This window comes from Aedes albopictus, chromosome 2 (genome assembly GCF_035046485.1).
Source record: "Aedes albopictus strain Foshan chromosome 2, AalbF5, whole genome shotgun sequence".
Taxonomy (NCBI): domain Eukaryota; kingdom Metazoa; phylum Arthropoda; class Insecta; order Diptera; family Culicidae; genus Aedes; species Aedes albopictus.
The window spans coordinates 395751458-395764591 of NC_085137.1; the positions used below are offsets into that span (position 1 = coordinate 395751458).

At 42.3% G+C, this 13134-nt stretch overlaps 2 protein-coding genes across 3 annotated transcripts in view; one reads left to right on the forward strand and one right to left on the reverse strand.

Moving 5' to 3' along the window:
- LOC115253479 (KAT8 regulatory NSL complex subunit 2) overlaps positions 1–13134 on the forward strand; it is a 598461-nt gene that overhangs the window by 265660 nt on the left and 319667 nt on the right. The window lies entirely within an intron of this gene.
- Positions 1–13134, reverse strand: part of LOC109410795 (BTB/POZ domain-containing protein 10) — a 35181-nt gene that overhangs the window by 11722 nt on the left and 10325 nt on the right. For both annotated transcript variants that reach the window (XM_062853248.1, XM_062853247.1), the window contains exons 3-4: positions 783–1318; positions 339–716 (exon numbers count right to left, since the gene is read on the reverse strand). In XM_062853248.1, coding sequence (XP_062709232.1) covers positions 339–716; positions 783–1318 — 914 coding nt within the window. The remainder of the gene's footprint in view (positions 1–338; positions 717–782; positions 1319–13134) is intronic.

Sequence of the window (13134 nt, forward strand, 5' to 3'; positions counted from 1 at the left end):
TCTTTGAAATTGTTCAAATTGTGATGTTAGGTAACATCACTATGATAAATTTAAATTGTCATGACTCGACGACAAGATATATTGGGGCGCAGCAGACAGCAGACTTTTGTGACCCTTCTATCTTTTAGCCTTTCCTTGCCTTTTGGCTTTTGCACTTTCAGTTTTTTTCCGGTTTGAGATTCTGCCTTCTGGCTCAAAGTAATCTTCGCATTCAAGTAGGATCCCTTTATTATGTGAAACAGTAAAAACGCCTTATTTGGTAACGCCCCCTCCTCACCTGCCCTAAACAACGGCCCTGAAAAGATTTTGAAGGTACAATAACGATTCCGGAACCATACCTGAGTCCAATTCAAGCGCAGGATCGGCCGTTGCCTCGGCCAAATTCGTCACCGACTTGGATTTCACACACTGGAAGTCCACGTGGCGACTCTTGGCTTCCTCCTTCTCCCAGGACATGTGAATGAACGGACGCTGCAGATAGTTGTAGATCACCTCGACCCGACCGCTCGCACGTTTCTTGATTTTCTCCTTGTACGTTGGATACCCCTCGATGCCAAGGCGAATCTTCTTCAAGCCTCGGTCCTTCAACACCTGCTTGGCCACGTCGCGGTTTTCGATGTATTTGAAGAAACGATACATCGCTGTGCTGGACACGGTCTGACAGTACTCTTCGCCCATCTGAGGAGGATATTCTTCGTCCCAATCGACGACATCGTCTGCAAAGAAGATAATCGTTAAGATAGTTGAATTAAAGCTAGTTGCGATATCTAAAATCTACATACCATCGGAAAGGACCACCACGTGACACTCCCGGTCGCCACGTTCCGCCGAAGCCACCATGAGCGGCAGAATCAACGATTCGAGGAACACTTCGAACTGCTCGCGGGCTCCCTCGTTGCTCAGCTCGTGCAGCAGCCCGCGCAGATTCTGACACCGGATGGTATCGGCCGTGAACGGTATCAGCAGATAGTCGCAGGCTTCGCGCAGTTCCTGCACGGACACGGTCGGTGGACACCGGATCACACCGTTCCGGTAGTATTCCAGTATGGCCCGGAAAACCGTGTGGGAAATTCCGTCGGCCACTTCGTACTCGCCGCGATCGTTCGGATGCGTGAACTCCATACCGGAGCTGAACATGCGTCCGAGCATGGTGTTCGGATGTGCCGTGAACAGTGACGGGTTGATCGAGAACGTTGTGTTGTCAACGATCAGTGTGATGCGGTCTTCGGCGTCCAGTGGCTTCTTCAGGGCAGACGATGCCTTCGATAGTGCTACCGTACTCTGTTGCTGGTGGTGTGCCTGCATCAAGCGGTGATTTCTGGGGGATAAATATAACGGAAACATTTGGATTTAGGTTCATCTCTAGCTAGACTGTGTGAGTCGAGTTCATGCACCCTAATGCGATCCGAAAACAACGATACTGAACCGTATTAGAAAACCGACACCTTCCGGAGAGGATTCGATAGCTTGAGGTTCAAGTAGACACATTGGTCAAAGTATCATGTAACGGTCCTTGCAAACTGACTGCTGTTGATCCCGTTACAGAATTTACGCAGTCATCCGCAAGCTCATTAACGTACATTTTTCCATCAAGCTGTAATCTCACAGTGGTTCCGCCATAGGTCATAAATCCAAAAACTTGACCAGAATAAAACTATGATATCACGGTAAAGGCTGGGTATGCTGCGCAATTCAGATCCCATTGTAATCTACTAGCTTCTGCCCAGCAACTCCTACTCCTACCTCCGCGCGGTACCGGCTGGAAACTACGAGCAACCTTAGGGAAAATCGGATAATCAACCCCGGTGGGAACTTTTGGTCGTAGGCTGACACGAAAGGGGGGGAGGGTTGCTTCTGCAAACCTGAGCGTCTGTTCTCCAGAAGGAGCGGCTCACAACAGTGCTTGATCCCCATGTTAGGGGCGGCTGATCAACGTCCGAGTACCAGGGAAGGACTCTAAGCTCAACTGTGCACTATGATCATCCTGAAAATAGGGGATTGGTGTCAGGCCCTACGAGCCAGCCGTAAAAAATATTGTAGCGGAAAATCAGCGACAGACTAATACGAACCGAGACCAATGTCAACGACCTCAGCAAACAAAAAGGACTTGCGATTGGAAACTCGGTACGTGGAACTGCCGATCTCTCAATGTCATTGGGGAGCACCCGCATACTCGCCGATCTACCGAAAGACCGCGGGTTCGGCATCGTAGCGCTGAGACGAAATAAGGTGCAGGTTAAGGATCAAGGGCCGATTCTTCAACTTCAGCATAATAAACGTGCAACAGCCCACACTCAGGAAGTACTGATGATGACAAGGACGCATTAGACGCGCAGCTCGAACGCGAGTACGATCGCTGCCCAAGCCACGACGTCAAGATCATCATAGCAGATTTGAACGCTCAGGTAGGCCAGGGGGAGGAATTCAGACCGACGATTGGTAAGTTCAGCGCCCACCAGCAGACGAACAAAAACGGCCTACGACTCATTGATTTCGCCGGCTCCAAAAACATGGTATACGCAGCACCTTTTTCCAACACAGTCTTCCTTATCGTTACACCTGGAGATCGCCACAGCAGACGGAATCTCAAATCGACCACGTTCTGATTGACGGACGGCATTTCTCCGGCATTACCGACTTCAGGACCTATCGTGACGCCAACATCGACTCCGACCACTATCTGGGGATGGTCAAACTGCACCCAAAACTTTCCGTCATGAACTATGTACGATACCGGTGACCGCCACGGTACAACGTAAAGCGACTAAAACAATCGGATGTCGCCTCAGTATATCCCAACTAACATTTTCAGCGCTATAAGCTTCAGTCATTTGCTTTCTGTTGTGTAACCATCGAGTAAAAGCAGTCAACGCTGAATAAAAGGAAAGCTAGTCAAATATAAATCATAAGCTACTACACGACTGCAAAACAAGCACCATACAGCTACCAAACTCGGTTTTCAGAAATCCATTGCTTGTCACTGGGGCTGCCTTTACTCCACTCTATTCCAACTCCGGGAGATTTCCCGGAAGATGTGAAAACTTGAACACATCGAATAGGAGTCCCCACTAACAAAACAGCTGCTACTATACAGTACAATTCGTTATACTGACAAATCCCCAAACCAGCAGCGCTTTAAAGGCCGTTATGCGATTTCATTACGGCTAGAAGCTGTAATAAAGAAACTGTTGATTTACCAACACGGCTTGTCGGATATAAACATTTATTGTCAAAACAAACTTTAAGCGGGATATACAGTTTACTATTACTTTAGAGCTTTTAGTAGAACTTGTTACTTCAGACTCTAGTTTAATTTAAAAACACTTCACTAATACTTTACTTTTGCAAAAGAAAATAAAAAATGAATAACTCTTTTAAAGAAAAACTAGAAAGGACGAGCAAATTCCTTTTAATTCTACTACTGTGCTTATCTTCGGACAGATAGGCCTATTTCGTCTGTGACTTACAGACTTCTTCAGTGTCAAGTGCTCGACTGTCGAGCACTTGACACTGAAGAAGTCTGTAAGTCACAGACGAAATAGGCCTATCTGTCCGAAGATAAGCACAGTAGTAGAATTAAAAGGAATTTGCTCGTCCTTTCTAGTTTTTCTTTAAAAGAGTTATTCATTTTTTATTTTCTTTTGCAAAAGTAAAGTATTAGTGAAGTGTTTTTAAATTAAACTAGAGTCTGAAGGGATATACAGGGTGTTAGGTTCCTGAGTGCAAACTTTTTAGAGGGTGATAGAGGACCATAAATGGAGGAAACAATTGTTCACCGCATATGGTCAAATCTCAACCGTTACGTAGTTATTGAACTTCCCATGTTTATGACTCTTATTGCCTTAACTGGCAATAACTTGAAAATGGTCAAACTTATCGAAGTTTTTTACCCTTATTCGAAAGATTATTGAATTTTCTAACAAATGGCATCTTTGAATCGATTGGTTTAGTTGAATAACTAAGTTTTCTAGAGCAAAATAGCTAAAAATAGTGTATTTTTATTAAGTTTTGTCAATTATCTTTGAAACATGCGTAATAAATTAAAATTATTTCTTTGGCAAAGTTATGGCCTCTGTTACACTCTACAATTCGTTCTTTGACACCAAACTTCCAGCTCTTATCGTTTTCTTGCAATTTTGATTAAAATGTGCGGCACAATGCGCAAAAAAGTGCTTTCCATGACAGTTGCAAATTTATGATCTGAAATGCGATGTTAAAATTAAAATTGCAACAAAACGATAAGAGATAGAAGTTTAGTGTTAAAGAACGAATTGTAGAGTGTAACAGGGGCCACAACTTTGCCAAAGAAAGAATTTTAATTTATTACGCATGTTTTAAAAATAATTGACAAAACCCAATAAAAATACACTATTTTTAGCTATTTTGCTCTAGAAAACTTAGTTATTTAACTAAACCAATCGATTCAAAGATACCATTTGTTAGAAAATTCAATAATCTTTCGAATAAGGGTAAAAAAACTTCGATAAGTTTGACCATTTTCAAGTTATTGCCAGTTAAGGCAATAAGAGTCATAAACATGGGAAGTTCAATAACTACGTAACGGTTGAGATTTGACCATATGCGTAGAACAATTTTTTTCTCCATTTATGGTCCTCTATCGCCCTCTAAAAAGTTTGCACTCAGGAACCTAACACCCTGTATAGCTACTACACAAATTCTTTACAGCTATCCATGTCTGTGCTGGGCAATTATTTGGGTTGCTTTTATTGCACTTTAATTCAATGCCGGAAGATTTGCCGGAAGATGTGCAAATCGAGTAAGAGTCCCAGCCACTACAACAGCTGCTTTTATACAGTACGTTTTGTAATGTTGCCAAAACACAAAACAGCAGCGCTTCGTAGCCGTTTAAAGAACACTCTTTCAGCTAGAAGCTGTGAAGAAGAATCTGTTGGCGCAACCACACAGCTTGTTCAATGTAAACATTATAGCGATTGACGTTTCACAAGCTTTTGCAGCAAGATGAAGTTGGGTAAGGTTTCTTGTGGCACAATTATGAAGCCTTGTCTGGAGTAAAACAAAACGGGTTATTTTCTATGTTATTTATATATAGCAGTGTGGCAGCGAGGACATCATCGGGACCAGTGGATACGGAGATCGGGAGCTCGATTCCAAGTAGCGGCAAGTACTTTCATTATTCAATTTTAAAAGTGATAATTCCAGTTCCACATGTATTGCGTCACGGTATCCATAACTTAATTATATTTAATCGTTCAATTTGAGGATGCCGTAAAACTTTTATTTAACAACTGTGAAAAGGCTGAAAAGCGCCTTCTCAAGATGTTATTCAGTTAGTGGTTACATAGGAGCCGAGAAAAGAGCTATGACTAGGTGGCATAGAAGCTGATCGCACAGCATGTACAAGCTGATTAAGTTCGCCAGATTCATTGGTATAGGGCTTGCATAGAAGCTTCCGTCCATATGTACAACACAGTAACTCAGCATCAAGCCGTATTAAGGACGCTTTGTTGACGTTTACATTCACAATAAATGTTAGTTGGGATGCGCAGAATCTCGAGGTCGCGTTGCCAGACGAGGGCGAGCTCGATGAGGCCCCTCTAGAGGACTGCTGGAGTACAGTGAAAGCAGCCATCAACGACGCAACCGTACCATTGTGTACGTGGAACGGAATCGACGGAACGAATGGTTCGACGAAGAGTGCATAACGGTTTTGAAGGAGAAAAACGCAGCGCGGGCGATGATGCTGTAGCAAGGGACCCGACAGAACGGGGGACGTTACAAGCAGCAGACCAGACTCTTTCGGGAGAAAGAGCGCCGCCTGGAAGAAGCGGAGTGCGAAGAAATGGAACTGCTGTGCCGTTCCCAAGAAACACGGAAGTTCTATCAGAAGTGCAACGCATCCCGCAAGGGCTTCGTGCCGCGAGCCGAAATATGCAGGGATAAAGACGGAGGTCTCTTGACGGACGGACGTGAGGTGATCGAAAGGTGGAAGCAGCACTTCTATCAGCACCAGAATGGCGTGAAGAACGTAGGCTCGAGAGACCACGACAATGGAGGAAACGACGAGAAATCGGAGAGCGGAGGACGGAAATCAACAAACGCCCACGCTGAGGGAAGATAAGGATGCCATTCATCAGCTCAAAACCAACAATAGCAGCTGGCAAGGATGGGATCGCAGCTGAACTCAACAAGATGAGCCCAGAAAAGTTGGCCACCTGTCTGCATCGACTGATAGTCTGGATCTGGGAAATCGAACAGCTACCAGAGGAGTGGAAGGAAAGGGTATTCTGTCCCATTCATAAGAAAGGCGACCATTTGGAATGTTAGACCTTCAGAGCGATCCTTATTTTGATTGCTGCCTACAAAGTGCTATCCCAGATCATCTTCCGTCGTCTTTCACCTGAAGTAAATGAGCTCGTGAGAAGTTACCAAGGCGGTTTCATCGACGGCCGGTCGACAAAGGACCAGATCTTCACCGTACGGCAAATCCTCCAGAAATGCCGTGAATACCAGGTCCAAACGCATCACCTGTTCATCGACTTCAAAGCGGCATACGACAGTATCGACCGCACAGAGCTATGGAGAATTATGGACGAGAACAGCTTTCCCGGGAAGCTGACTAGACTGATAAGAGCAACGATGGACGGTGCGCAGAACAGCGTAAGGATTTCAGGTGAACTATCCAGTTCATTTGAATCTCGACGGGGACTACGACAAGGTGATGGACTTTCCTGCCTACTATTCAACATCGCCCTGGAAGGTGTTATGCGACGAGCCGGGCTCAACAGCCGGGGTACGATCTTCACGAAATCCAGCCAATTTGTCTGTTTTGCGGATGACATGGATATTATTGCTAGAACATTTGGAACGGTGGCAGAACAGTACACCCGCCTGAAACGTGAAGCAGCAAAGGTCGGACTGGTGGTGAATGCGGCTAAGACAAAGTACATGCTGGTAGGTGGGACTGAGCGAGACAGGACAAGCCTTGGCAGCAATGTTACGATAGACGGGGATACTTTCGAGGTGGTAAAAGAATTCGTCTACCTCGGTTCCTTGCTAACGGCTGACAATAACGTGAGCCGTGAAATACGAAGGCGCATCATCTGTGGAAGTCGTGCCTACTATGGGCTCCAGAAGAAACTGCGGTCAAAAAAGATTCACCCCCGCACCAAATGTACCATGTACAAGACGTTGATAAGACCGGTGGTTCTCTACGGACACGAGACTTGGACCATGCTCGAGGAGGTCCTGCAAGTACTCGGAGTTTTCGAGCGACGCGTGCTAAGGACGATCTTCGGCGGTGTGCAGGAGAACGGTATGTGGCGGAGAAGGATGAACCACGAGCTCCATACACTTTACGGCGAACCCAGCATCCAGAAGGTTGTTAAAGCCGGAAGGATACGATGGACAGGGCATGTTGCAAGAATGCCGGACAACAAGCCTGCAAAGTTGATGTTCGTGACAGATCCGGTTGGCACAAGAAGGCGTGGAGCGCAGAGAGCACGATGGGTGGATCAGGTGGAGCATGACTTGGCAAGTATCGGGCGTGACCGAGGATGGAGAACGGCAGTCACGAACCGTGTATTCTGGAGAAATATTGATTCAGTTTTATCTTGAATTTGATGTAATACCTACTAAATAAATGAATGTCCCCGTAACGTGGGTAGATCACCTTAGAATGGTGCGTTGCGGTGTAAGATCTACCAAATCAAATTTTGATCTTGATATTAACCGTATTTTTAAATATTCCAAGATCAAAGTTTGATGCTCTTTTCCTTGTGTTTTGTAGTATTTGTGTTTCAATGTACTGCTAATTAACATTTTATTTCAGCAGGATTCAGGTAAATGTATCGTACAATATAAATAATATTTTAAAAATATGTAACTGTGGCGAGCGTATCACTAATATGTAGCTTATTTGACGTACGATGTTAATATTATTTTATATTTCAGATTATCAACCGCAGAATCTAGTAATTCAACCAAATGCCAACAAGATGACTAGGAAACCTGGATGAATTGGGCAGACAACTGATTCGAAGCAGTCTAACAATGGTGTGCCTGAACGTTAACCAAGCGTATCCTTTGGAGTTTACCCTTCCACTAACAACACCCAAATTCCCGTGACACCTAGGCCTGAGCGATCGTAGAGTTGTCTACATTTTTCATAGGTGTCCAAAACTAACCATCCTTTCTCATTCCTCAGCAGTCGCAAGGACGTGGCCAGGACAGTGCTCGACCATTGGAGGATTGCGTCAGTGTTGTCTAAGAGTCAGAGATTAGTCCCAAATCTTTGTGCTTTGGTTCGGACGGGAAGGAGGCAAATCCTCATAACAGCGGTCTAGGACTGTACCACCTACGAATTTGTGCGACTCGCTTAATGCTAATGCTAATGCTAAAATGCTAATACCTACTAAATAAATGAATGAATCAAAGAAATAGTGCGCTGAAGACACCAAATCGATTTGTTGCAAACGCGCTCTTTTATACAGGTTTTCGCACTTGAAAACTAAGTGTTCCACAAGGTGTTCCAGTCTAGTGATAAAGGTAATGCGCAATATTAGAAAATGTTTTTCTTTTTTTTCATGTAACCTATTTGTTTTGCAATATTCTCTATTTAATTTATTAAAAGGGCATATGAAAAAAAAAACAAATTTTCTTAAAAAAAAATATGATTCGAAAACGGTGCGTTGGGTTGAAATCAGTAACAAATTTTGAAAACGACGTATAATCAGTGCTACACCATTGATTATACGTCGTTTTCAAAATTTGTTACTGAAATGATGTCTTCGAAGACTTTAAGACAAAATACACTGAGAGTAATATTCATCGCGGATCAATGTCAGATGTCATATAATTTCAATTTTCCAATAACCTTGCCCTTCGATTTTTTTTATTATATCTCTGTTTAAAGCTAATAGTCAAATGCTTTAACTATTTTTTTCTCGAACTTTTAATTTTCATCGATTTTGAAAACACTAAAAAAGTAACACTTTTTTTAGATTCTTGATCTCGTTCTTGATATCAAATATAGATTCTACGTAGTAAGTTCAAATAAAAAAACTATACATAATACATACTAAAGTTAACAAATTCAAAAAAATTAAAATATAAATAAGAAAAAAATTAACCATTTAAATGTTATTCGAAACGATCTGAAAATGTATATTTTTGAGAAATAATTGATCCTTTTTTGATAAAAACAGTAAAAAAATCTCGAATAACATTTACCAAAATCCCATACATGTCTATCTTTTTTCTGTATTTTTTGATGATGAACTAAATATTTTCCTGAATGTAAGTTTTTTATTACACGATATAGATAAAAACGATGGTTTCATATTGTATGCTCGAGACGAAGGCAGACGACAATGAATCATTCACGAGCGTCACTTACCTAGCACAACATATTTTAAACGTGAGGAACACCATTCACACTTATCTTTCTTCCTTGTAAATCCTGGCACATGCAGTTAGCCCACACTCTCCGAGAATGAAATCAATTCAACGCTACTTCAACACTTAATCAAATCACAACCTAATCGACACTGCCTTATTAGTTATCAAAGGACTTAACACTTAATCAGTCTCGTCTCTGGGTGTTCACCACAGTGGTTTCCCCAAAAATGCAACTGGCCCATACCCCCAAAACCCACACAAACGCACGCACAGCAAGATGCAAGAGCGCCACCAACCATGAACCAAGCAGCTAGACAACAAATAAAAGTGTAGGGTGCACGAGACAAAGAAACTGGGCCAAAACGCGTCTCGCGTCTGGCAACTGGTGGAGTAAATAAACACTAACCACCATACCGAACTATACACGTGTAGATATAGATAGAGCATGTCACAGGACTCGCCAGTCAGCCAGCCACCCAGCCAGGATAACGTAGGTACACAGTGTTCTATATCTATGTCTAATGCGTCTGGCGCGCGCAGAGGTTCGCAAGCTGGCAGGATACATGATAATATTATATGAATAATTGGAACAGAAAATGGCAATAACGTTCTATAATCAACGTAACTAATAAATTAATTTAAAAAAGCCCTTTGTTTTGTGGCATTCACCACCAGTCGACTTTTGGTGCTTCGCGTTTCATGTGGGTGTACAGCTCTGACCGTTTCAAATGTTCTAGCAATAATATCCATGTTATCCACGAAACAGACAAATTGATCGGATTTCGTGAAGATCGTACCCCAGCTGTTGAGCCCGACTAGTCGCATTACACATTCCAGGACGATGTTGAATAGTAAGCAAGAAAGTTCATCACCTTGCCGCAGTCCCCGCCGAGACTCGAAAGAACTGGTTAGATCATCCGAAATCCTAACGCTGTTTTGGACGCTGAGCCATCGTGGTCCTTCTCAGTCTGGTTGGCTTCCTGGGAAAAAATGTTCTCGTCTATGATTTTTCATAGCTCTGTGTGGTAGATATTTGATGAATATGATGAATATTGAAGTTGATGAATAGATGATGCGTTGGGACCTGGTATTCACGGTATTGTCGCATAATATTATGATGCAGACAGGTGGCCAACTTTTCCGGGCCCATTTTTATGAGCTCTACTGCGATACCGTCCTTACCAGTTGCTTGGTTGCTTTTGAGCTGGTGGATTGCATCCTTAACATCCCTCAACATGGGAGTTGATTCGTTTCCCGTCCTCTGCTACATCAACATAGCCATTTCCTCCAATGCCTTAATCCCCCATGCCTACACTGATAGGCAAAATAAAGTGCCCACCTCATCGTTTATTGAATTTCTCTCATTTACTTGGTTCAAAATAAAGTAAACACACTGTAGTTTTTTTTATTATCTATTTTTTTATATTCTTTTTAAGTTTCACTTATGGAATACCGAAAAAAAGGAGTTTTACTTGAAGAAAAAAAAAATCAATTTGTGTTGAAAAAAAACAGTGACAAAAAAAAGTGCCCACTTCATTTAGGCTACAGAAAACATAAATTAAAGTAAAACAAAAGCTTTTCAATAATTGATGTGTCCTCCTTTGGCCTTCAGGACTTCCTGCAGGCGCTTCGGCATGCTCTCGACCAGGTTTTTTAGGTGCTGTGGATCTAGCTCTTCCCAGGTGCGCTCCAGGCACGGTGTGTCTGGCGGAGAACATTAATTTAAAAAAATCGGTATTGCTAAGACACCCACCAAGCGAAAGCTAAGGGTCCCCCCTTTCATTTGAGACTTAAAGGAGAAAGTTCTATCGGCGGGTCTAGAACATTTTTTTTTTGAAAAAATATGATATTTTTTCATTTTTTTCGAAGAACACATTTATGACAAAACACTGTTTTTCCATTGCAAGCATGATTTTCCGACGATATATTTTTTATATTATGTTTATTATTCTTCACATAAAAGCACAATAGTCCCATGTAAATGGGAAATCCAGCAGATGACAGTTTTGTGTTTATGGACAGTGTGGTGAAAGTACTAGAACAGTGAGTATAAAATCGAGTTATATGCTGTTCCTTTGAATTCCAATCTAGATTCCAATAATGTGTTTGCATCCTATGACAGATGCGTATACGTCTTTAGGGTCTCGTATTTGACTGGCACCAGCAGGTCACCAATCGACCACCTTTACAGCATACCTATACCGTCATTTGGTTCTTCAGATTTGTGCTCTTGAAATTTCGGGGTGTGACTTCGTCATATATTCTTCTCAAACAGCTTCTCAACTTCAATGCGCGTCTGGTACACAAGACACATGTTTTCTTTCGTCTTCTCCTTCTTCTTCTTCTTCTTCTTCTTCTTCTTCTTCTTGGCGAAACGTCCCTACAGGGACAAAGCATGCTTCTTAGCTTGTTCTATGAGCACTGTAGGAGATGTAATAAGAATAAATTAAATTGTTTGATTTGTTTGAAATTTTCTTATTTTATCTCCTACAAGCACTTTCACAGTTTTTACCTAAAAACTTATTTTGCCAATTACTATTTTGCATGTGCATAGCGTGTGACTTGCACGAAAATAGTGCATGCTCATTTAACCCTTTGGAGCCAGAGGGGTCAATATGACCCCGGTGATGATACCTAGCATAACAAACGTATTCGAGACCAGCGAGGTTACGGCAGCAGTGGCGAAAATATCCGGCTCCAAAGGGTTAAGTCGAGGAAATTTCCTTCACGAAAAGGTCCTGGACTGACCGGGAATCAAACCCGTCATGCTCAGCATGGTTGTGTTGGGTACTCACGCCTTTGCAGCTGTGGCTTTATGGGCACTTTTCGTTATCAAAAACAAATCATCGGTGAACAAAATCGGTTTATTGTTCTGGTCACTCGTTGACGCCGCATTCCATCTGGATGGTAGTTCATGAATATTTGAGAGCTTCATCTGATCAGCCTGATCTCTGGGTTTTGCCCGCAAATATTCAGCAACCTCAGCAACTTTATGAGAAGTCTGAATGATGTTCAACAAGTTTCAATGTACCTCAGCTTTAGTGCAAGCAAGCTGCTTGTTTTGATCATCTTCCTGTAGCATCTAGAACACAACTGCAACGAGTAATTTCTTTCTGCGTCATCGGTAGTAGCGCTAGATCTGCCACGTTTGCCCTTTATGAGAAGTTGTAGTTCTTGCAGAACTACATATTTCACAAATAAGGGCCGCAACTCCATGTAGAAGGTTTCAAATAATATGCTCATAGAGAGTAAATCTAATGGGTATATGGTGGCGAATGAGATAAATTAAATGAGCAAGTCCGAACTTTTTTGTGGGGTAGTACTAACTGCTATCTCTGATATCTTTCAGAAAAAAGTATCATAATATCAACAACCTGCAAGTAGAAACGAGAACAAGTTAAGACATTTTCAATCCGTTCTGATTAATATGTATGTGCTTAGACATATGTACTTTAATGTAAAACATGTGTATATGTCAATAAAGCTGTAGAATTGAATGAAAAGTTGCTAACTCGTCTACAATGCCATGATGCTAGCAGAAGATGTTTCCCGACAAACTCGCAAAATGTAAGTTCTTCCTTCGGAAGGGAAATGAAGCTTGGGTCCCGAGATGAACTAGCCAAGGGCTAAAAATCTCGTTAATACAGATTGAAAAAATAGCAAAAGATCAAACTATTGATAACCGACAGATTAGCACATTATTGTTACTACATATACCGTTAGACATGTAGCATTAATTATTCTGTTTTTGTCAGT